Below are 26,466 nucleotides of genomic sequence, written 5' to 3'. Positions count from 1 at the left end.
GACTTGTACCTCTCATTGTTGCAGTGGGTCCACCTGTATCCCTATTTAAACGATTTGTTTTTTCCCTTCCCCTCCACAAATTACACCAACATCAAATATAGTGAAAGCAGGGGTTATACCGTGGGGGAGGGACATACAAAGCAACAAAGAAATAATCTTATAAATGTGTTAGAAACAATCGCATGAAATAAAACAACATTTGAATACATATTTTAGGGTTCATTTCCCTAACATCAACTTATCTGACTAAGGGAATTTTTTTAAGTGTCAGCAAAAGAAGAATAAAAAGGCTATACTGAGACATAGCTGAGAATCACTTAATGAAGAAATGCTTATATGTTCCTAATTTTAATGATTAATTTAAAAAATGAATTGATTAGTATTTAAGCATTTCATTTTAATTGTTTAACGCAAATATATTCTTAAGTAGGATAGTAATATATTGGGGTTAGCTTAACTGAATTCAGACATTGAAAAGTAATTATTCTCTTTTAAAAACTATAAATTTGATAAGGTCAGAGGACCATTCTAACGCTGTTAGTGTTATCTTTTGTTATTAGGTATTATTGTAAAATATTTTGCATACATGTATTTTTAGTTTCTAAAAAAAAGTGGTATTAGATTTCACCCTATTTCTTTCTATTTTTGTGCCAGTACTGAGCTTTAACTCTGGGCTTGGCTGCTGTCCTGGAACTCTTTTGCTCAAGACAAGGGCTCTACCACTTGAGCCACAGTTCCACTTTGGGCCTTTTGTGTTTAATAGTCTCCTAGAATTGGATTTTCTGGAGCTGGCTTGGAACCTCACTCCTGAGATTTCAGCTTTCTGAGTAGCCACTAATGTCCAGCTTTACCTTATTTCTTAAATCTTTACACTCATCACTGTTTTTAAGATGCATCTGTTTTATTTTGTATTTAAAATTATTTTTCATTGCCATCAGTTTTACAGGGGTAATGTAACAAGTCTGTTTTTCTTATAATGACTCTTGATCATAATTAACCCTCTACCATTCTCTCTGACTTTCCTCCTTCCCAGACCAGGTTCATCAAGTAAAACACAACTGTTTATCTTTTCTATATTTTATCTTTCCCTTTTTGCCAGTACTGGGGCTTGAACTCAAAAGCCTTACACTCACTTGGTTTGCTTGTTGTTGACTTGCACTCTTCCATTTGAACCACTCATCTAGCCATTGCATCCACTTTAAACGGATGTGAAATGTATAATTTTAAATGATTTGTGCATGATTGTATCTATATAAGCCTTATTTTGCCCATTCATTTTCTTAGTTTTAGAACCTTTAGATAGCCTCCACATCCCCAGAACTACAAATAACAGCATAGTGAATATGCTAGTACAAGTCCTCTCCCATGAGAGTCAGGATATTGACTCGAGAGCTAGATTGTGAATAATGTAGGTTTTAGGTCCTCTCCTACTCTGTTTTTCCACCAGTCATACATCCACATGTCCAAGGACAAAGGGCATTTTCCACCTTTGGTGGTTGCTAATCTAATGGCTATTCTGTAGCATTCCTTGCTTTAATTGCATTTCTCTGATAACTAATTCTATGAAAACATCTCCTGATTTCTTAGATCTTTTCTTTTTCTTTTCCCCCATAGGGATATGTTAGGAATATGGAGGAGAATGGAAAAGGAATAGACTAGACTCTGTTGTCAACAGGCTAGGACTGTTTATTGTCAGCAAGGGACACAGACCTTCCCGCGGGTTTGGAGATTGTACAAGGGACTGGACTTGGAGCCTGGTATATTATGGGGCTTAACAAGGAAGCAGAAAATAAAAAATAGGTTATGGTCTTTTGGGGGGCCAAGGGCTGTGTCCTTGGCCAGGCCCAGAATGGAATGTTCCACTTGGGGTAAGGGGGCTTTCAGCTAAGCCAAGGTCAGAATGACCTGCCTGCAGACAAGTACTCTAGTGCACCTGGTGTTGTGCTTGACCTGGGAGAATAAGGTGTGGGAGTTAATCCTTCATATTGCTGTATTTTTCCTGTTGATTTGGTAATGTTTGATAAATTCTAAATGCTTATCATTTAGATTTAGATGCTTCAAGGATCTTTTCTCAGTATGTTTCCTTTTCAGTTGCTTCACAATATTCAGTTGGCTCAGAAAAGGCTGAGCCAAAATATTTAATTTTGATGTAATCATGCTCATTTATATATAGTAAGTGATTTAGACTTTTTGCTTCAGAAATTCTTCATTCATAAAGATGTCTGCATGGTCACAAGGCAGTGTACCATGTTGCTAAGACATGGTATGTGGGTAGGTTAGGTGCAGTCAGTGATTTTCAATTAACATCACTTCAGTTTGTGGAGTTTTGGGTAAAGGGCCCCCATCTTAAGTCAAGGAGCAACTGTAATGAAATGTAACTGTCTCACATATCTCTTCATATTTCTTTACAATAAAATTTTATTTTCTGAAATCTTGAGAGTACCCCAAAAGCATATATACACTTAGACTATATTAAATGGTGTAAGTTTTTAAAAAAGTAACTGAAAGTTAAAGATATGTAAAAAACTTTAACATTTCTTTTAGGAATATATTGTTTTGGGAAAAAAATCTAAATACTATTTTTCTGGTAATGAAAGCTAGTGGAACTCTTGATACTTTGGATGACTTAGATTGTACTATAAATAAACATAAGTGTATTTATAAACCAAACTCAAGTTGTCTTGGAATGACATAGTTTTGACCACAAAATGAGTTTGTTTTGTAAAATATAAAAAAGAAAAAGAAAAACCCCCACAGTGTTATCTTTGTTTCTTGAATTTAGGATTTTGCATGCCCCTGTCCCCTACCTGAAAGATTTTGATCAACCCAAATTATAATTTTTGTTGAACCCCAATTATAATATATGATTTGGAGACAGCACATATATGCATATTTTATTTTGATCAATGAATAGTCTTACATGGGCTTTCTAGGGTATGGTAGATAATGGAATGAAATTTAATTTATATTCTGTATATAGGCAAATTCCTTAAAACTTGTATTTTCCTTCTAAGCCATTAGATTCAAAAGTCGAAACACTTGAAACACACTTAGTAAACTATATGTGTGTGATTTTTCTTTTTTAGGTTTTTGGTGTCAGTCCTGGGGCTTGAACTCATGTGTGCTTCCCTGGCTGTCCCTGAGCTTTTGTCCTCAAAGCTAGTGGGCTATTTCTTGAGCCCAGGTCCACTTCTGGCTCATAGACTTGCCTGTCTAAGCTGGCTTTGAACCACCATCTTAAGACCTCAGCCTCCTGAGTACTAGGACAGGGGTTAACCACCACACCTCCTTTATGTATGTGATTTTAACCTCTAAATTCTAAACCTGCTTAAAGATACTTGATCTAAATTTCAGTTGCCACCTAACCTTTGTCCTTTTATTAGTGCTGAGAAGTTTATTATGAAACATATAAGGATGTAAGGGTCATGAGAATAATAAGCTGTACTTCAACTTTCAGTCCTGAAATAGCATGCCTTTTTTTTTGTTTCTTTGTTTTCCCCCAGAATAGTAACAGGCTTTATTATTATGTTAAAAAATAAACCTGGCAAACAGACATTCTCTACTCTTAGTGATCTGTGCTGTTTTACTCCAAGTACTACTTAAACTTTTGAATCATATGGCATTCCTTCCAGATGGAGGTAGGAGCTGGTAAAAGTTATTTGATAAACTGATTTGGTACTTGGCACAATTAGGTGTGCTAGAAATGAGAAATGCAACATTTAAAATACTGTCAGTATTTCAGGTGGATTTATAAAACCTACTAAATAGCTAACTGATAAGAATAGCACCTTTTCTCTCACTTGTTCCCAGAGGCCTTTTTTAAAAATAACCTACATGTGATCAAGAGTGAAGTGATGTAATTAGGACATAACTATTTATGGTAATCATTCTTACGTTGGTATGGTGGAAGGATAGGGGTGTGGTTTGTTATTGTTTAGTTCCATGTACTCCTTTGCTCCCTTTGCCTTCCTAGTTCTCATCTCTCAACTCCCCACCAGTGAGAACAGACTCTCAATCATGAGACTAGACATGTTGTGTTTCATTTGTACAAAGCCTAATGAGAAATTATAAAGGAAAAAATAATTCTCTGATAAGCCCAGTAATAATTTTTATATCCTTGATATTCATCTTAGTATCAACTTTTATATTATATATGCCTTTCTTGAAGAATGTAACATTTTCTTCTTTTAAAATTTATTGTAAAGGTGGTATACAGAGGGGTACAGTTACATAAGTAAGGTAATGAGTATATTTCTTGTTGAACAGGGTTACACCCTCCCTCTTTTTCTCCCACGTTCCCCTCCAAGTTGTGAAGTTCATTTTCAACATAGTATCTTATGAGTATCCTTGTTGCATTGGTTCACCCTTTGTCCTTTGTCTTAACATTTTGTTATTCCTCTTTTTTTTTTTTTTTTTTTTTTTTGGGTCCGGTCGTGGGGCCTGAACTCTGGGCCTGGGCGCTGTCCCTCAGCTCTTCAGCTCAAGGCTAGCGCTCTACCACTTGAGCCACAGCGCCACTTTCGGCTTTTTTCTTTTTGCTTATGTGGTGCTGAGGAATCGAACCCAGGGCCTCAGGCATGCAAGGCAAGTGTTCTACCACTGAGCCACCTTCCCAGCCCGTTGTTATTCCTCTTCTTTTCCCCAAGTCAGATAAACATATATACAAGACGCAGGGTACCAAAATAAAAAAAAAAGTGACAATGGTATAAACCAAAGGAAAAAAAGAACTTCACACCGTACACTAAAAAATGCCCGTGTTTTCATATCTTGGGATTCATTTCAATTAGCATCATTTTATATGGCCCATATGTATATAGCTATTGAGCTATTGTGATCCTCTGCTAGGACTATCCTAGACATATACTAATTATTACAGATGAGGGAAGCCATGGAGCCCATGTTTCTTTGGGTCTGGCTTAGTTTACTTAATATTATTTTTTCCAAGTCTTCCATTTCCTTATGAATGGGGTGATGTTGTTCTTTCTGCTGAAAGCATAGATTTCCACTGTGTGTGTGTGTATATGTGAAATTTAATTTATATATATATGTATATATATATATCACATTTTCTTGATCTACTAGGTTGGTTCTGTAGCTTAGCTACTGTAAATAATGGTTCAGTGATCATACTTACTAAGCATCTTCTTTGTATCAGGTATTGTGTCAAACATTAAAAAGTTGACTGTAAAAAAAAAACCACATTACTAATGTGATATTAAGTATCTGTACAAGAAATGATGATAGAGTTGCCTGTTTACCTACAATCCTCTGTAAGTCCTAAGATTCCTTTGTTATTCCTGAGTTCATAAGCTCAGATAGAGTTGGACTAGGTTATTAGTTATTGCTTAGCATAGCCCTGGTGGAGGGGCCTGATGTGGGTACTCAACTTGTACTTTTCCAGGTGAGGAGAAGAAATGTACATGAATATATGGCAACTGGATATGTGATGATGGAACTGATGTGCAGTCAGGGTGTGTGAACAGAGATTGAAGAGCTGTCAGAAAATATGAATCCAAGTTCAGTTTAGCTGCTGAACAATTAGGACAACTCACTTATTGTTTTTGAGCTACTTTATTTATTTATTTGCCAGTCCTAGGGCTTGAACTCATTGCCTGGGCGCTGTTTCTCAGCTTCTTTTACTCAAGCCTGAGCACTCTACTACTTGAGCCACAGCATCACTTCCAGCTTTTTCTGTTAATGTGGTACTGAGGAATCATACCCAGGGCTTCATGCATGCTAAACAAGCACTTTACCACTAATTCACATTTCCAGCCCATGAGCCACATTTTTTAAGGGAAGCTCTTGAAGATAGCATGGGGTGCTTCTTTTCTTTCATACTTTATAATTATAAAACTTATTACAAATCTATAGATAGAAGCAGGTAAACAGGCCTTAACAGTCATTTCATTCTATGATCTTTAGGATCATATTTCATTTACAAGCTAGTAATCTTCCCTAATAGAAAATGTCAGTCTTCAAAATAAAAGATTTGTTATTTGACCAGCCTAGAAAGGCTTGATGAATGGAAGAGTTTTTGCCAGAGATATGGCTTTCTTCCCTTCAAAGTACTTTCAGAAATAACTATACTTTCAGATTTATTATTATTTAATTTATTATTATTTATTTATTATTTATTATTATGGAAAGCTGGAAATGGAGCAAAGATAGCTTGTTTGTTTTTTACTGTTCAGACTTAAATAATCAAATCTCAGGAATATATTTAATTTACTATAAGATAAAAACAATTGATTTTCATTACTTATGATTAAAGAGAATATGCATAGTCTGAAATAGGGAGCAAAGTAAAAATGTGTAATGTAATATCTAATGATATGTGGACAGTAAAAATTGGTAATATTTACACATAGTGAAATCTGTTTTATTGAACAAGGCTAAGTAAAAAGTAATAATTATTCGTATTTGTGACAATTTGTGATAGCATGAAACATAACAAGTTGGATATTAACCAAATCTCCATGTTCTTTCTCTCTAGTTTGTTTCCTGTTTCTGAAAGAAACCAGAATTTTCTGTTTATTATTACTTTGCACCGGGCATGTATATGTAACATGCAAAGGGTAAAAATTGTATTGGAGATACACACATTCAAGAAAGAAAGTATCAATAAGAATATGTACACGTTTGCCTATGTAATATTTATCCTTCCTCCTACTCTCCCTACTCCTTCATCTTTCCTTATTAGAAACATCTGTCCTTCCCTACCCTTCCCTGATGACCAGTTCCCTTCTCTTCCCTTTTCTTCCTTGGGACTGGTAATCCAGGCTGTCCTTGAACTTCGTGAGTAGCTTAGACTAGCCTCAAACTCAGAATTCTCTTGCCTAGGCCTCTTGAGTGCTGAGGTTAGAGACATGTATCATCCTACCCAGTTGGAAGTATTAAAACCCATATCATATAATAGTATGATTCAGAACACTGGTTTTACTTTACATTTAGTTTCTAAGATATACTAATACTGCTTCATATAGTCTTATTACTCAAATTTATGTATGAGTCAGTTATTTAAATATATCAGAAATTATATATTCTCTATGGGTGGATGTACTTGTAGATTTCTGCAGTGCAAACAGTGATTTACTTGCTTGTTCATGTGTCCTTGTGTGCATGAATGTGAAAGTCTCCTTGCGTATGAACCGAGAAGTGGGACTGCTATTTGACATGTTATATATACATTAAATTGTACTACATCATTTCCTTGATAATGCTATTTCATATACCCTGTTTTCAAAATATATAATCTACTTGTAATAACTTCACATTTAATTTTTGATGTTGAATAGTTTTTTTATTTCCTACTGCTGCTGTGACTCACCAATTTGTGTGGTCTTAGTAACCTAAACATATACAGATTTGCTATCATCCTGGTCTGGAGGTCAGAAGTCCCAAGTCAGCCTTACAAGGCTGAAATCCAGATGCCAACAGCACTGCACTCCTTTGGAAGGTTTTAGAAGAGAATCTATTTTTTGCAGCTTCTAGAACCTGCTCACATTCCTGGCTCCTTAGAACATCATTTTGACCTTGCTTCTGTGGTCACACCCCTGGTCTCACTTGCAGTCTCCTCCCTTCAACTTTGTGACTGTATCTGGTTCACCAAAATAATACTGAATTAATGTCATTTCAAGGTCTTTAGCTTCCTTACATGTATTTGCGGAATTCTTTTGCCCTGTAAGCTTAGTGTAAACTGGTGCACTTATATAGGATGTTATTCTGCCTAGTGCAAACTGCCTATGTAATTTATATTTCCCTTACTACTTTCAGAAACTTGTGATTGTTAAGTCTGCTCTTCCCCTCCCTCCTTCCTCTTCACCTGCCTGAAACCAGTAATCACCTGACTGTCAGTCACCTGACTGTGAATCAGCAAAGAACCCCAGTCTCTATGGTCACTTCCTCATCCGCTAAGGTCACATTTCGGGCTGCCCTGGTCATGCCTCCCTCAGATGGTTCTCCAGGCTCTGAGATAACTTCCACATCTGCTGTGGTCCCTCCTCCTGCCTTTCCCTATATAATCTGGCTCAACACAAGTCCCCTCCTCTTTTTTTTCTCTTTTTCCTCCCAACCCCCTCTCTGCATGCCTCCGTCTCATGGGGGCCAGCACTTTGGTCTCCCCCCAATAAACTTTTCTGCTTGAACCGTATGGCAGTTTCTTTTCTGCGGACCTTACAGTGTTCATAGATGTTTCCTTTTTTGTGAGATGCATTTGCTTTTATTTTTCTGTTGGGTTGTTTGCTTTTCTTTCATCGATTTGAAAGCATTCTCTTGTCCTTGTTTTTGTTTATTTTTTAAAATAGCAGCTGGGCCTGGTGGGACACACTTATAATCCTAGCTAATAAAGAGGCTGAGTTCTGAGGGTTAAAGCCAGCCTGGGCAGAAAAGTCCCAGATTCTTATTGCCAGTTAACCACTAAAACCCAGAATTAGAGCTGTGGCTCAGTGGAAGAGTGCTACCATGGAGCAATAAACTAAGCAAGAGTATAAGGACTTGAGTTCAAACCCCAGCACTTGCACAAGGAAAAGGCAAAATGTAAAGTGTCAATCTGTATGAATGACGGTCCAGTTGCAAAGCTTCAGAATATACTTCATGGTGAGGGAGACCAGGCTTGGAGCCTTTGGTTGGGGAGAGGAGGTCCTTCCGTTGTTTTTACAAACTAGTGGTAATAAGCCTTCCCCATGGTGCCACAGTAAACCCAGAATAGTGAGTGTGTTCAGGCTCTGGCCTCACCTCAGGAAAACACAGCAGTTCAATTTAAATTGTGTAGTGTGTCTAACTTCCATATATTGACCTTCTAAGGAAAACCCGTTTAGGAAAAAGAGTGAATGAATGCAGCAGTGGTATTCACTGGACACTACATTGAAAGTTAACCATACGACTTGTGGGTGGGGATGGGAAGGAAAAACTGGGGGAGAGGGTGGGTATGGGGTGACATTGCCCCAAAATGAATGTCCTCTTTATCTGACTTACATAACTATAACCCCTCTGTACATCGCTATTAAAATAGCAATAAAACATATAAATGAAAACCCCTTTTAGTTACTGGGCATTCCCCACCTCACCCCCCCACCCCATTTTTCTTTTGCCAATGCTGGGGCTTGAACTTAGGGCCTGGCTTCTGTCCCTGAGCTTCTTTTGCTCAAGGCTAGCATCCTACCATTTGAGTCATAGCTCCACTTCTGGCTTTTTCTGTTTATATGGTGCTAAGGAATCAAACCTAGTCCTTCATGCATGCTAAGCGGGGATACTACCACTAAGCCACATTCCCAGCCCCTACTTGGGCCCCTTTTTATCACTGAGTTCCAGATGAGTCAAAGCCTAGTCAATGGACATTCCTATCAATTTTATCAAATGCTAAGTCCTTGTCTTTGACAATAGTACATTCGTGTTGGTCTTCAAAGTTCCTCAGGCAGTTGTAGATAAACAGCTATTCACTCATCTCTGAGAAATGTGAAGAGAAATACTTTTGTGGTTATATGATTAGAGACAAACACTAATCCCAGGATTCAGCAGTATGAGGTAGGAAGATCATGAGTTTAAGGCCAATTTTGACTTAATAAAGTAACATGTATTCTGATGTTGGTAAACTGCTAATTAATATACCGTGCCCTACAGTGTCTAGTACAGGATTAACATTGATCACTAGTATTATTTTAAAATTAGACCCTTTGAATAGTTATGTCCTGTCTCCCCTCCAAATAAACCTGAACGCTTAAACCTATAATTTTCATCCCATAATTTTAAACTGTTTTCTTCAAGTTTGTAATCATGAGTGTTTACGATTCTATGTATTTGAAATTAGTAGGTGTACTTTGTCATCTCTTTAAGCCTTGTTCCCTCAGTAAAAAGAAAAATTGGGAGTCAGGCATGGTTCAAGGCCAAAGTGGGCTAAATAGCTAGATCCCAAAAATAAGCAAAAGCATCCCCAAACCCTAATCAAACAAACAAATCAACAAAAGAATTGGATTTATGTCTTCTCCAGAGACTCTCTTAATCTCAATTTTTTTTTTGTTTAAATCACTAACTGATGATGACAAAGAAATGAACAGCTTGGCTTTGAGGTTAGCTTTTCCTCACTGAGCTCCTTAATTTTTATGCACAGTATGTAAGATCTCTGGAGAAGAGATCCGTCCTTTCTGTCCTCCATGTTTTCCCACTCCCACCAGTCTAGCACAGTGCCTCCAACTCCTCAGTTCCTCAGTGTATATTTGGTAAATTTAACATGCTTAATAAATGCCATGAATTAATAATGACAAGGCTTTATGAATACTTCCAACATTTCCAAGACTCAAATGATTTATAAACATAATTATCAAGTGAATATTAAACTATTATAATTGGATTAAACAAACATTGTTCCAAACAGGCTATTAACTTAAAAGTATTGTATATTAAATATAAAATTCATTTGGAACCCACTTGGGTACTTGGTGGACTAACACCAATTTAGAGCATATAAATGTAGGCAACTTTAACATTGAAAATTTGATAATAATTAGTACTTTGAGCCATATCAACATTATTGTGCATTTGCAGTATTCTGAGGTAACTCATTTTAAGGGTGAAATTTATCTTTGAAAAACAAAGTGTAAAAACTCAAAAAGCTTCATTTTATAACTGTGTACAGAGCCAACATTCATTTTGTCATCATTGCTCTTGCTGATATTATTACTATTATTTTTCATTTGCAAAGCATTACAGATATAATTGTGCCAATCTTTTGGCATTTGCCATTTTGCTTTCATTACCTTCAGCCTGTATTTGGTTCTCTAGCACTCTTCCTCTGCTGTGTTAGGGTACTGGGGTACTGTCTTTCTCTTTGGGATCTTTCTTCTTAGGATGTTGTTGATGCATGAATTCCCTGTGGAAGTTCTGGCGGAGTGCCTTCTGTTATGTCATCTGCTTACCAGCCGAGCCCAACTCTGCTACTTATGGTTGTTTTTCGCTGTCTGCTCTTGTCTTCACTTTAATAGTTCTTAATTCTTGAATTTATACTAGTTTCCACCAAAATCAGGTTTTAAAATGGCTGGGGTATCAAATTTCTATTAACAGAAAAGTCCTATTTTCTTTGAAGGTTGTACAATTGTATTTTAAGAAAAAAAACCAAAAGAGTAAAGTTACTCTTTGTTTTTGTTTTTGTAAGAGCAAGAAGAAAGAAAGTAATGGTTCCCCTCTTTTGGCCTTTTTTGCTTTTTTTTTTTTTTTTCTTTTTAAACAAAGTTTTGCGATAGAACCCAGGCTAGACTTAAACTAGTCGTCTCCTACCTCTGCCTATTGTGCTGGCTTATTTTTTAAATTATATTTTATTATTCTTGTCACCTCACATAGCTGTTGAAAGGAATTTTAGTTTTATATGACAATTTATGTGTACCATCCATCTTTAGCAGTCTTACCTCTTCTAGCACTTAGCCCATCTATCCTAGCTCCACCTAACCCCTCCAGTTTCCTAGTTCCATTTTCATGTTTATACAATGAGCATTATGATTGTATTTCTCAGTCCTCCATCTATCTTTGTCCTATTAAGTCACCATAACTTATCATTGTCTTGTGCTGGCTTTAATTTATCCATCTATATATTCATTAAAGGATGTTTCACTTACTGATTATTTGTTGGCTGTCTCTCATGCCAGATATTTATTCTCAGATATGAAGGACAAACATTTAAATCAAAATAACAATTATAGAGTTGTGATAAATTCTATGATGGTGTTGAGTGTTAGGGAAAGAAAGCATTATCTATGAAAGGTGAATATAAGGAAATGCTTTCCTCAAGAGGGACTGTTGAGCCGAAATTTAAAGCATCATTAGTAATTAGCTAGATGGAGAAGGACCCCTAGGAGATGGTTCACCCTGGTGTGAAAGCAAAGCTGGGAGGCTGGTCTTGTCCAGGTGAAGATAAAACAGAAGAATGGGATGCGAATAGGGTAAGGTCAGATAATGAAGAACCTTAGATTTTATACTTGCACTTTAAGACTATGGCAACACATTTAACTCCTCCATTTTTACAGTATAGCAGATTTGGGGCAAGATGTTAAGGATTTACAGACCAGAGTCAGTTGCTAAGGCATTCATAGTTGAACAAAAGATTCTGATAATTAAATAGCAAGGAATTATCTTCGTCTGAGCAACTGGTTCATGTAGCTTATATTTCCTCTTAGGATGTTTAAACTTTCTGTGAAGGTTACCATAGGACAAGAATAGGATACATAAATCATAAGTCTTAAAAAATTAAATATTGTAATATGTAATTTTTATGATGAATTATGAAACAAGCAGGCCCAGAAGTTAGAATACCTAGAGAATGTCTAGTGTGGCTTCTTATGTGGTTTGTGACTTGATGTTTGCCTTTTAAGGCATGGTCACCATCACATACTAGGAACTAGGGATATAGACCAGAATAAGATTTGATTCCCACCATTTAAGGCAATTGTAGGTTAGTGAGAGTACATTTTTATTGGTAAGTGTATATGAAGTAGAATAACACTAATAGTTATTGTCACTTATTGCACACTTGTGCTACATTCTAATGAAGCATATTTCAAAAGTCATCTTTTTTTTTCCCCTGCAAACTGTACTATGAAGTGGGACCTAGTTCTTGTTATTAATTGACAGTACTTGGGTTTTAACTTAGGGCCACACACTTGCTAGGTAGGTTCTTTATCACTTGAATCCCACCCCAGCCCTTTTTTGTATTACTTTTCAGGTTATTTTTATCCAGGGTTTTATGGACTGCAGTCCTACGTATGATTACCATATAGCTGGGTTCACAGGAGAAAACCATCACACATCATTAAGATGGGATCTCATTAACTTGTTGCTCAGGCTGGCCTCCAAAAGCAGTCTCCAATTTTATTGCAGGCATGAGTTGCAATACAGCCTGGGCACTGTTTTCTTTTTTTATAGATGAGATCTGAGATCTGATAGCCAAAGACTGTATATTATGGTTTACCTTGTTAGTAAGTGGTGCCACTAGGAACTGAATTCAGGAAACTAATTGCAAAGCCTGTGCATCCATGCTACAATGCCTTAACATTAACAGTGAATGAATGTTCTGTGACCTTCTGTAACCAAAGTATGCCTTATGGGATTAAAAAAGGAAACAACCAGCTCCTCCTGGAGATTTGGGGACCTCTTCTCTGAGAAAGTGACCTTTGTGCTGAGTGTTTTGGGGGCTGGTAGGAAAAGCAGGGGAGAGAGCTTGCTTGGAGAACAGTGTACCTAACACACAGGACTGCAAGAACCTGACAAGGCTGGAGGATCATTTCATTGTGGTAGAATTTAGACCAGAAGAGATGGCTTAGTAAGAAGTAAGGCTGACAGTATAAGTGAGGCAGAATGTGTAATAATTTAGATATTAAGTTGTATCCATGGTTTGTTTTGTTTTGTTTTTTAGAAACAGGTTTGAAATCAAAGAAGAGCTACGATGTCTTTGTTTTCCAGAGGGTAACTTGGTATACCAGTCATATGAGTTTTGGATTAATTTTATTGACCATTTCAAAAAACTAAACCTAATTTTTGTGTGTGTGTGTGTGTTTTTTGGTTTGTGTGTGTGTATGTGTGTGGTTGTTTGCTTCCTTCCTTCCCCCCCTCCTCCCCCCCCCCCCCCCCACCGTCCCTCCTTCTTTCCTTTCTTCTTTCTCTTTTTTTTCCTCCTCTGTTGTTTTCCTATTTGTAGCTTTTGTTTGAGATTTTTGTCTGTAGTATAAACTAGTTTTGAACTTGGAATCCTCCTGCCATAGTTTCCTCAGTGTTGGTATTCCTTATAGTCATGCAACACCAACCACAGCTTCATGTCTTCTGTATTTATTTATTTTGGCAATATTGAATGCAGGTCTCTACCACTGAGCATCTCTATCCCTTCCTATTTTTTAATCTCATTGAGTTTTGCCCTAATTTTTATTTTTATCCTTCTGCTTACTTTATGCTCATGCTGTTCTTCTTTCTCTGGTTTCTATGGTGTAAGTGTAGATTTTTCTTCTTTAGTAAGAGAAGCATTTTAGTGTTACAGATTTCTAAGAACCGTTTTGACTGCATTCCATACATTTTTGATAAGTTGTATTTTCGTTTTCTCCACTGTGTTTTAAAATGTCTCTTGGTAATTTTTTACTTTGAAGTATGTTGTTTAATATCGGAATATCTGATGCTTTTCTAACTGTCCTTCTGTCATTGACTTGAGATTCCATTGTGGCTTCAGTTTTTTTTTTTTTAATGTATTAAGTTGTGTTTATGGCCCAGAACATGGTCTGGCTTAGGCACTGATTCACATGAGAATGTGTGTTCTGCTGTTGACAAGAGTGCTCAATAAATGTCAGCTGTTGATTCAATTGATTGGTAGTCCTCTTCATGTGAACCAAGTCTATTGACTTCCTCCTATCAATTACTGGTTGAGGGCTGATAAAGTTACCAACTTCGATAGTGGAGTTGTTTCTTTCTCCCATTAGTTTTCATCAGTTTTTCATGTATTTTGGCATACTTATTAGATGTAGGGACATTAAGGTTTATTATTTCTATTTTGTTAGTCTATGACTTTGTGATAGTGTACAATAACCCTTCTTATCCCTATAAAGATTGTATTATATGAAATTGATGCAGGTACTCTGTCATTTTTTTATTAGAGTTACAATTGGATACATCTCCATTTCTTAACATTTTTTTTTTTTAATGTCGGTTCTGGGATTTGAACTTGGAGCTGGGCACTGCCCCTGAGCTTCTTTTGCTCCAAGCTACTACTCTATTATTTGAGTCATAGCTCCACTTATGGTTTTTTGATAGTTTATTGGAGATAAGAGACTCACAGACTTTCCTGCCTGGGCTGGCTTTGAACTACAATCCTCAGATCTCAGCCTCTTGAGTGGCTTAAGGTTATACAGGCATGAGGTGCTGGTGGTGGCTGGCTCATCCTTTAGATTGTAATCCTTCTAGTTATTAATATTTTAAGTTAACTTCTTATAAATGATGTATGTGGCCCATTTTGTAAATTATTCTAACAGGTTTTCTTGGATAACTATAGGTTGTTCACATATAAAGTGATTACAGTTATAGTTGGATGAATATTTGTCAGGGTTTTAACTGTTTAACATTCCTTGCATTTTTATTGCCCCTCTCTTTTTTGCCTTCTAGCATTTTCATAGAGCATTTTATATTTTACATTTGAGATGATTTTATTTGTTTTAAAAATTTTATTGTCAAGGTCATGTACAGAGGAGTTACAGTTATATAAGTAAGATAGTAAATACATTTCTTTTCTTTTCTTTTTTTTTTTCTTTTATGAGTCCGGTCGTGGGGCCTGAACTCTGGGCCTGGGTGCTGTCCTTCAGCTCTTCAGCTCAAGGCTAGCGCTCTACCACTTGAGCCACAGCGCCATTTCCGGCTTTTTTCTTTTTGCTTATGTGGTGCTGAGGAATCGAACCCAGGGCCTCAGATATGCAAGGCAAACGTTCTACCACTGAGCCACCTTCCCAGCCCAGTAAATACATTTCTTGTCAAACTTGTTTCCCTCTCCCTCATTTTTCTCTCACTTTCCCCTCCCCTAACTCCCCTACCCCGTTGTATAGATCATTTCCAGCATATTTCATAGAGCATTTTATATATTTTACTTTTATTTCTTCTTAGCATATAAATGGAAAATTATTTTCAAAATTGAGTGGTTGCCTTATGGTTCCTAACATAAATTTTTAGCTTATCTTTATGTACTTTTTCTAAGGTATAGTGCATGTATATTATAATAGTATTCCTAGTTTCTCCTTCCCATTCTTTGACATTGTTTGGGCATAAAGCTTATTAATAAGTGATGTATGTGTGTCAGGACAGAGGTGGGGGAGCTGATCTGAAGGCTTGAATGTAGAGCCTGATCACTAGCCCTTAGTTATTTTGCTCAAGGGTAGCACTCTACCACTTTAATCAGAGCTCTATTTTGGGGTTTTTGTGAGGGAAGCAGGATGTTTAGTTGGAGAGTCTCCTTAACTTTTCTGCCTTGGCTAGCTTTGAAATGCAATCCTCAGATCTCTGTCTCTCTAGTAACTATTGTTACAAGTATGAGACATTGGCATCTGGTTCTTTTATATCCTTTTGTATCCTTCTTTATATTCTTTGGATCAATTAATAGTTAATTGATCTATCACTGACTTTAGTTTTATTTGTTCTGCAGTGTTCTTCCTTTAAAGGAGATAAAATTTTATGATCTATGTTATTTTCCTTCTCTCTGAAGAACTTTTAACATTTCTTGGGGAGCTCTCCCAGTAAATGCTCTCAGGTTTTTATTTTCTTTGGAGGTTTTTAATGCTTCCTTTACTTTTGAAGGACAATTTCGTTGGATATAGAATTTCAGTGAATTCGATGTCCAGTGAATTTAGTGGCATAGGCTGGTGGCGGGGGTAGGTAGGGGTGTTCTTTCCTTCCCTTCTCTTCCTCCCTTATTTTCTTCCTTTCTTTTTTCCTTTTCTGTCACTCTTCCTTTTCCTCTTTCCCTTCCCTTCCCTCTTTATATTAATTTTCCTTTTCCTCCCTTCCTCTTCTTTTTCCTATCCTTCCTTCTCTTCCCCTCTTTCTTCCCCCTCCCTTCCCTTTCCTCCCCCTCCCCTTCCTCCTTCTCTTTCTTCTTCCTTTTTCCTTCTTCTTCCTTGTTTTTTTTTTTTTTTTTGGCCACACTGAAAATTGAACTTAAGGCTTCCCAACGAATGCCATATCCCCTTCCCTATTGTTTTTTATTTTGTTTTTGAGACAGAGTCTTAAAAATAAGTGCCTTTTTTGGCCTTGAACTCCTTGTCCTCCTGCTTCTGCCTTCCAAGTAACTAGGATGACAGATGTATACCACTACGCTTGACTTATTCTTCTTGTTTTTTTCTAACACTTTAAATATTTCAGTCATTTTCTCCTTGGTCTCATGTTTTGAATGAGAAATCCATTGTAATTTTTAGGTTTGTTCCCTTGCAGGGGTGGGGAACCTTTTTATGCCAACGGCCATTTGGCAGCATGTTTATGTTGCTATGAAAAAGCTTCTAGATTTATTCACTTTCTGGCTTTGGCAGGAACAAGACCAGAGCAAATGATTTCATAGGCCTTATATAGCCTACTGGCCAGAAGTTCACTGTATAAGGTAGCGAGTGGCATAGTAACTTTTTAATTTTGCATTCTACATTGTTTTCCTTTTTTGTTTACCCTGTCATATTGGTGTATGGATTATAATATTTAAGAACTGATTTACTCCAGACTAAGAAGGCATCATGAGCTCTACTTGTTTCACTACTATAAGCAATTTTGAGCTGGGCCTGGAGTCCTCAGGCCACATAGGAGACCCATCTCAAAATCCAAACAAAAAAAACAAACAAGAAGTACCATTTTGTAGTACATTTTTATGATCTGTATATTTCTACAGTTTTCTGGAAGATGTATTGGTACATGAAAGAGTAGGCATGATACTTTTCTTATCAACAATATACATCTTCATTTTTCATATTTACCTGTATATAGTTTACAAATCATGTTTTTGCCTAACTAATAAATAAAATTTTATATTATTTCTATTTGCATTTTTTTATTTCTAGTGTGTTAGGCACTACTTTTACTGTGCGTAGTCTGTGTGTTCTATATAAGAGTTGCATAGATATTCTGGGTCCTAAATAGAGGGCTACAGTTAGTTGCTTTGTCTTTTTCTGGTTATTTTTAGGAATAAATTTGTCCTTTGTTTCTCTTCTGAAAAGAATTTTATCATCAACTGTAATTATCCATGTGTAAATACCTATTGAAAGTTGTATAGGGCCAGGAGAGCAGAGTGAAGTTTCAGAGTGAATGGCCTGAACTAGAAGTTCAAAACCCTGATTAATTATCATTTGATTAGTTATAATTTGGTGAAACTGTAAGACTTACCTTAGTTATGCAAGCTATTTATTTCTTCCCTCTTGAAAATAAGAAGTTACTTAAAAATCTATTTTTAAGTGTTTCGTTGGGCCATTTCATGGCCACCAGTTATTTTACAGATATATTTTAAACTAGAGTATTTACTTGGTCTTTATGCTTCAGAAATTTAAATGGAAACTATTTAAAGTCTTTAAGACTGGAAAGTTTAGAGTGGCTTTATAAGATTAGCTTAAAGTGTATTATCTGGATTTATTGCTGTTATTATCCATTGCTATTTAAATACTTCCCTATTGGCACTGTTTTCTTGTGAAAAAGATGGGGTTTAGTATTACAAAGTAGAAATCTAGGTTTAAAAAAGTATATATTATTTTTTAAAGATGCCTTAATAGTACAGAAGTTTCCTTGTAATAATTCCATGGATGCCTATAGTATACTTTGAACAAGCTCCCCTCTATTTCCTTAATTCCTCCCACTCCCTATTTCAAATAGTGTTTGGTAGGTTCATTATGCTAGGGGTGTGTGTGTGTGTGTGTGTGTGTGTGTGTGTGTGTCTGTCTGTCTGTCTGTCTGTCTGTCTCCTGCTTCTATTCTCTTTACCCCCATGCTCTCTTTTACCTTTCCCTACCCTGAGGAAATCTAATTCGTGTACACAGTAATCCATAATTATGTAAAACTTCTGAATAGAAGTGACATTTATTGAAGGTGAGTGGTATGCTTAGCACCTTAAAGTAATTGTGATATTTATACTTCCGGGAAAGGCCATGAAAAAATGTAAAGTTCATTATTTTCACTACAGCTGATGAATGTCATATAGTTGTTTGTGTTTTAAAACTAAAATAGATTATCTCAAAATGTAACAATTTCTTTTCATATTCTGATCATTCCTGGATGCTAAATAATCATGTTAACTAGAGCAAAAGTTTCTAAGGATTTTGAAATTTAAAATAGATGCATTAGTATGATGAGCCAGCTAGTGACGCTCCTGTACCAGGACTGAAAGGACCAGATTTTCATGTAAGGTTTTTTTTCACTCTGAGACTTTGAGTGATGTGTTCTTGTGTTAGGGACTTTTTTTAAAGATTGGAAACAATTCCTCTTGCAATAGCAACAAATAGAAGCTAATTCTTAAAAGTAAACTTAAAGAAGTGAAAAAGACTCATACACAAAATTATAAAAAAAAAATGGATGAAGGAAATTTATAGGTTATGTTCATGGATTGATATAATATTCAGATGTCCTTATTACTTAAAGTGATCTACAGATCCAGTAAAATCTTTATCAAAGTCTCAACAGTATTATTCTTTACCAGAAACAAACAAACAAACAAAAAACAAGCTAGGAGTGGTGCTGTGCACTTATATTCCCAGCCATGTGAGAAGCGGAAGTAGCTAGCCTGAGCACCATAGGAAGACCATGACTCTGCCTGCTTGCCTGTCTGCCTGTCTGTGTCTTTCACTGTTGAAAAAAAAAAAAAAAAAAAAAAATATATATATATATATATATATATATATATATATATATAATGTGTGTGATATTTGTGTGTGCATACGTATATATGAATATGTTAAAATACATTTCAAACAATGAGCATGTTGGACTTCGGATAGCTTTAAATTGAACACATTTTTTTTCTTTTGGTGCTGGTCCTAGGGCATGAACTCAGGGCCTAGGCACTGTCCCTGAGGTTTTTTACTTGAGGCCAGTCCTTTACCACTTGAACCACAGTTCCACTTCTGGCTAGTTTGGTAGTTAATTGGAGATAAAAGTCTTATGAAGCCTGGCACCAGTGGCTCATACCTGTAATCTTAGCTACTCAGGAGGCTGAGATCTGAGAATCGCCATTCGAAGCCAGTCTGAGTAGGAAAGGTCATGAGCTCTTATCTCCAATAAACTACCAGAAAATCAGAAGTGGTGCTGTGGCTCAAGTGGTAGAGCACTAGCCTTGAGCTGAAGAGCTGAGGGACAGCGCCTAGGCCCTGAGTTCAAGCCCCAAGACTGACCCCTCTCCCCCCTCCCCCCCAAAAAAAGTCTTATGAGCTTTCCTGCCCAGGTTGGCTTTGACCTGAGATCTTCAACATCTCAGTCTCCTTAGTACCTAGAATTATAATGAACCACTGGTACCTGACTGATTTTTATTTTGTAGCTAACTATCCTCAGCCCTTTCTTTGTGTATATACCTAAGCTCTCTTTCCTGCAGCCAAATACTTGAGTCCTGTTTGCACAGTAGTTACTCAGATCAGACCGTCTAACAATATAACTCTAGGCAGATTGTTTCTTTTTTCCTGTCACTGGCTCCAGTGCATAAACTTAGACCTGGTACTCAAAATTCTTAAGGACAAGTATAGTTTAGAGAGCTTGGTTTTATTGTTTTAAAAAGCAACAAGATATTTAATAATTCATACTCATTGCATTAGTCTTTCATTTCTCAAATGGCATGCTAGCTTACATGATTATGCAAGAAAACCCTAAAAACCAGTCTCAGATTTGGTTTCGGTTTTTACAGATTAAAAAGCAAATTGTTTTTCATCTGCTTCTCTATAGCCTTGCTTTCTCAGCCTTCCTGGTTCTTTTTGTAAGACATCCTGTTTTTGTGTACGGAATTAGCTAATTTCTAGCACGGTACAAGTTGAAAAGGGCTAATGTTATTTTCTGAAAGTCTTGTAGTGTTGATTCCATATATATTTAAACTTGGTGATTAGTTTCTCAACTGAAGCTCCCACAGGAGTGCATTTTATATTATGGTTCATTACTTACTCAAGCACTGCTGTCTAATATGCTTCTGGGCACAGTAGCTATCCTTACCATGTGAGATTCAGCATCTCCTAAGCTATTTCCTTTAGAAGCTGTTTAAGTTGTAAATGAAGTAACAAAAGATTTCAAACTACAGTTTGAACAAGTGGTCTTTTTTGTTGTTGTTTCTATGTTTTATTGTTGACTATTTCTATGATGTATTATGATATCATTTAATTTACATGGATTCAAACTATACCAAACATTTCATATTCAAAAGGTTTTTCTTTTAAAATTTTCTTTTCTTATTACATATTCAACATGTAATCAATCATCTATAAAAATTTAAATAAGGGAGGGAAATGGGAAGGGATGTGAAGGGGAAACAGAGGAGGAGGAGACAACAATGCTTGATAAGAAATGTACTCATTACCTTGCCCATGTAATTGTCACCCCTCTGTATGGTATTTTCACAATAAAAAATTTAAATAAGAAAACTTTTGAGGGTTTTTTTTTTTTGTTTTGGGATGTTTTGAAGTTTGGGAAAACTTTTTTCTTCTTTATATGTATACTTAACTATTATAAGCAAATACTAGTAAGATTTTGGATCTTATTAGTTGAATTTTTTTATCTGTTAACTTAATTAGAAACATTTCATTACTTTCCCACTAATGCTTTCTATTTTATATCAATCTAGTAACATTAGTAGGAGCTTTTTAAGTTCTACAATTTGTAATTTGGCAGTCAAGGAGGTTTGGCTCTCACTTTTCTGTTTAAAGAAGTAGACAGACTTGTCTATGTTTAGAACTGTTGATAAGCTCTTGCATGTATGCTTGACCTAGTCAAGGTGATAGCATTTTGACTCCTCATGCCTTCACATCCTCCTACAGAACTAGAAGTGTTTATCACCAATCAGCCAAGATGAACATGGTGAAGAGGATCATGGGGCGGCCGAGGCAGGAGGAGTGCAGCCCACAGGACAATGCTCTGGGACTGATGCACCTGAGGCGGCTCTTCACTGAGTTGTGCCATCCTCCTCGACACATGACTCAGAAGGAACAAGAGGAGAAGCTGTACATGATGCTGCCAGTATTTAACAGGGTAAGTCCAGGATGCCCCACACATGCCATCTAGGATTGGTGGTCCCAAAGGAATCTAAATAACTGGTTACAGATGCAAAATGAGGATGAATTAGATTTTTTTTTTTCAAGCTAAATGTGTTCATTCATTTAAAAAAGTATTTGCTATAATCCACACATGGTGGTACGTGTTAAAAAGTCAAGTAGTTCCACAGGCGTGTAGGAACCCTACTGCTCTTCACAACTAATTGCTGCTGCCGCAAAACCTTTTAAACAACGCATTTTTACTTGTTTCCTCATTATTCCCTTTTAATTGACTTCCTACTGAGAAATATGAGAACTCAAGGTTTGACTTTTTCTTTACAGACCTTAGCGTACATCCTTACATGCCTCATATGCACTGCTCTTCTTGTCTTCTCTATCGTTTTGCCATTTGTGTAAACAGCACTCAGTGCCCAGTCTCCTGACTGTGGTATAAATATTACTCATGCTTGGCCTTTGCATTTATTGCTATTATATTCCACCATTACAGAACTGCTTCAGTTTCAGATTTTCTCCCCATGTCCCCTCTTGTATCACCTCCTTTTTCTCTTCTCTCTTCTTTTTTTCTTAGTTCTCTCCCTTGCCTTTCAACTACAGCTTTTTAGGCAAAGGGTACCTAAAATATGTGTTCTCATCTGTCCATTCCCATATCCCCACAGACACACACGAGTAATTCAGAACCAGTGCCCCTCACTGAATCTTCCCCCTAAACTTTTCTTAGCTACTAATGAAAATAATCATTAATTTTTCCAAATTAGAAATGGAGACAGTCTTTTCTGGAGGCCTTCTGCTCTTACTTTCGAAACTGCTTTATCCAGTTTTAGCTTAGAATAGGGCATGCATACCTGGCATGGTTGCCTACTCATTTCTACCTTGTCCTCCTTAATGCAAGCTCTACTTCCTGGATGCCTAATAATCATTTCAGGTTGGCTTTTGTCGTGATTTATGCTTTAATTTTACTATCTAGTCTCCATTTATCCCTAATTTCGGGCCATTGATTATCTTTTGTGGTTTCAAGAATCCATCACATTCTTTTTATTTTCTTTTTGTTGATTTAAGGGCTTGAACGCAGGGCCTGTACACTTTCCCTGCGCACTTTCTCTTTGTGCTGATGGCTAGCATTCTACCACTTGAGCCACAGTGCCACTTCCGGTTAATTGGAGATGAGTCTTCTGGGACTTTTCTGCCCAGGCTGGCTTCAAATCTAGATCTTCAGATCTCAGCCTACTGTGTAGCTAGGATTATAGGCACCTGGAACCATTACATTCTTAAAGAAGACTTTTTCCCCGATTCCTTGATCCCCACAGACTCCTAAACAAATATCTGCTGTGGGGCTACAGGAATCACCCTTGTCCCTCCATTTGTTCTTACTGTGTATCTGTTCCTGTGTTTATATCATTCCCAACAGAACCTCATGATTCTTCAGCTTTACAGCATCAGAAGCTGCATCTCATCTTTATGCATAGTACAGCATAGGTCATCATGTGCATATGACAATGTGCGTAAACAAGTAGACTGAATGAATCTGTTAAAACTAACTGAAAGATTGTAGTTGAAACCTTCAAAGGGCAGAAGACGTTACTCATGCTTATAGTGCCAGGTGAGGAAAGCAGCAGTTTAGAGATAAGACTTGAAGAATATGCATGCTAAAAGAGAGAGGGGAAGCTGTACAGAACAGAAGGCTCAGTGATAGAACAGAAATAATCAGGAGAGTTGATGTTAAAGAACTGGAGAGAGAAAGTTTCGGGAAAAGAATAGTCAACACCATTATGTACAATAGAGAGAGTCAGAAAGATGAGGACCAAAAAATATTCTTAAGGTTTGTCAGTTAGGAAATCTCTAGATTGGATTAGCTAGAAAACAGTGGATGGGACATGAAAGGAGGCAGTGGTTTTTATTAAACTTAGGACAGTTTGAAATAAAGTAGAACAAACAGGATAGATGAGATTGTCTTAGCCTGTTTGGTGCTGCTATATAACAAAATACTTGAGGTTAAATACTTTATAAACAAAAGAGGTTGGAAGTTATAGACAGAATCTAAGTGCTGACCTTGAAAAGCCACCCCAGGTATGTCACAGCATGATGGAAAGGCTAAAAGGGAAGGAGCTGGGGACAGAAGGAGCCAAAGTACATGTAGTTACCTCACTTGATAAAAACACTCTGTTCTAAAAACTAGTCCACTCTGATGAGATCTGATCCACTCTCAAAAAGACAGCATTAATGCATTCATGAGGGAATAGGCACTGTGACATGATTACCTTCCTTTAGATCCCACCTCTTGGGCTTCCACCACCTCAACAGCACCACACTGGGGAATAAGCCTTCCAGAACATGAGTGTCTGGGGCAAGCATAGCCAAGCTAGGGGCTGGTGTGTGTGTGTGTGTGTGTGTGTGTGTGTGTGTGTGTGTGTGTGTGTGTGTGTGTGTGTGTGTGTGTGTGTGTGTGTGTGTGTGTGTGTGTGTGTGTGTGTGTGTGTGTGTGTGTGTGTGTGTGTGTGTGTGTGTGTGTGTGTGTGTGTGTGTGTGTGTGTGTGTGATGTTTTGTTTTTAAAGATGGGAGAGGATTCAAGCATGCCTCTAAAATGAAAAAAAGAAACCATTAAATAAGAGAACTTTGTTTGAGGAGAAAATTAGACAAAGGGATGAGGGGGAATGGAGTCCTAATTATAGGTGGACAAGTGAGCTGTGGAAAGGAGAAAAGCATTCAGCTCATCCTGTGGGAATGGCTTGCACTGAATATGGAAATATATTTGTAGTACTGCTAGGTACTGGGGGAAGATCTTGATCTTTGATTCATGTTAACATCAATCGATGACACCCTCTTAATGATCTGGAGTAAGTAGATGGCACAAGAAACTTGAAGAAATTTAGGGATAAGGAGTTGGCCTTATGCTTACTAGGCAGGTGCTGTAGATGAGCCACATCTTCAGCCCTTTTTGTTCACATTATTTTTTTGAATAGTATCTCACTTTTTGCTTGGGGCCAGACTGGACTTAATCTTTCTATTTAGGCTCTCCAAATTGCTGGACTGGCAGGTGTATACCACACATTGCTATTGATTGAGATGAGGTCTTGCATGTATTTTGACCAAACTGGCCTCAAACCATGGGCCTTCTGATATTTGCCCCTTGAGTAACTAGGATTACAGATATGAGACTCCATATCTAGTTGGAAGTTTTGATAGTTTAGGATTTGTATAAAAGGAGAGAGAAAAAGAGTTGAAGAAGAATAGAAGAGCTGATGAGCATTGAGAATCTAATTTATCACTGAGGTGATAAATTTGTTCTTGATCTTCACCAAACAGTGCTGTTATGGAAGTAGAAAAGGGATATGCCCAATTTATTGGGACTGAGGTTTTGCTGGACAATCAAGAACATGGCTGAGTGGAAGGAGGAAGACTTAGTTGACATGGGAGAGATGATAGAATAAGAGTATGAAGGAGGGTAAGAAAAGGTTTAAAGTAACCTAAAAGCAGACAAAACTGAACAGGATACTATTTTAAATTGTGTTTATATCAGTCAGTTTTTATTGGAATTGTTTCTAGAATTTTTTTTTTGTCGGTCGTGGGGCTTGAACTCTGGGCCTGGGCGCTGTCCCTCAGCTCTTCAGCTCAAGGCGAGTGCTCTACCACTTGAGCTACAGCGCCACTTCCGGTTTTCTGGTGGTTTATTGGAGATAGGAGTCTCACGGTCTCTCCTGCCCTGGCTGGCTTTGAACCGCGATCCTCAGATCTCAGCCTCCTGAGTAGCTAGGATTATAGGCGTGAGCCAACAGCACCCGGCTTCTAGAATTTTTTTAGCTTTTATTTATTTTTAAAAATTTATTGTAAAGACGATGAATAGGGGGTTATAGTTATGTAGGAAGGTAATGAGTACATTTTGGAAACAAGAGGTTCTTATTATATGCTGTATGCAGTTATTTCTATTTTTTCTGTTTTAGTTTTCTGTACCCTTTGTCTCATATATGAACTTATCTGATCTGTGGAAGGGGAAAGGAATCACAGAAACTGCAGGACAAAGGATGAACTAATGCAACAATGATACTCACTAGATATAATGTTGGAAATGAACTTTACAACTTGGGGGGGGGCTGGATAGTGGGGAATGGTAAGCAGGAGAAAATGAGGAAGGGGCTAACAGTGTTTAAAAAGAAGTGTTTCTAGAATTTTTTTCAGGTTTTTTTGCTTGTTTGTTTGTTGTTTTGAGAAGAATGTGTGTGCGTACACATGTGTGTATATGTATGTGTATGTGTGTGTGTTTGTGTACCTGAGTGTCAGTACTGTCAAGGCCCAAGGACTGTCCCTGAGCTCATTGGCTCAAGGCTAGCACTCTACTACTAAGAGTCACAGCATCACTTCTGGGTTTCTGGTAGTTAATTGGAGATAAAGTCTCATGGATTTTCTTGCCTATGCTGGCTTCAAATTATGATCCTTGGATTTTATCCTCCTGAGTAGCTGTGAGCCATTGGTGCTCAACAACTTCTGACATTTTATTAGAGATAAGGGTCTATGGACTTTCCTGCCTGGGCTGGCTTTGAACCAAGAATCTCTCAGATCTTAGCCTCCTAAGCAGCTAGGATTACAGAAGTGAGCCTCCAGCACCTGGCTTCCAGTAGTTGTACAAGTGAGTTATTTACCATTCAAAGAGCACTATATGAATACAATGAATCTTGGTCAATGTAACCTCTGTCCTCATTCTCCCTATCTCTTATAGTTGCTATTCTGTTTAGTTTTTAAATCTTTTTAAAAAAAGTGTCA

At 37.1% G+C, this 26,466-nt stretch overlaps 1 protein-coding gene across 1 annotated transcript in view; it reads left to right on the top strand.

Annotated features, from left to right (window-relative positions):
- Window positions 1–26,466, top strand: part of Wdfy3 (WD repeat and FYVE domain containing 3) — a 265,342-nt gene that overhangs the window by 68,877 nt on the left and 169,999 nt on the right. Inside the window, exon 3 of the mRNA XM_042668429.1 lies at window positions 21,480–21,690. Coding sequence (XP_042524363.1) covers window positions 21,511–21,690 — 180 coding nt within the window. The 5' untranslated portion in view covers window positions 21,480–21,510. The remainder of the gene's footprint in view (window positions 1–21,479; window positions 21,691–26,466) is intronic.

The sequence above is a fragment of the Dipodomys spectabilis genome, unplaced genomic scaffold (genome assembly GCF_019054845.1).
Source record: "Dipodomys spectabilis isolate Male_0828 unplaced genomic scaffold, ASM1905484v1 ptg000436l, whole genome shotgun sequence".
Classification (NCBI taxonomy): Eukaryota; Metazoa; Chordata; class Mammalia; order Rodentia; family Heteromyidae; genus Dipodomys; species Dipodomys spectabilis.
The sequence above is the reverse complement of the archived record's forward strand: the minus strand, read 5'-3'. Positions and strand labels throughout refer to the sequence as shown.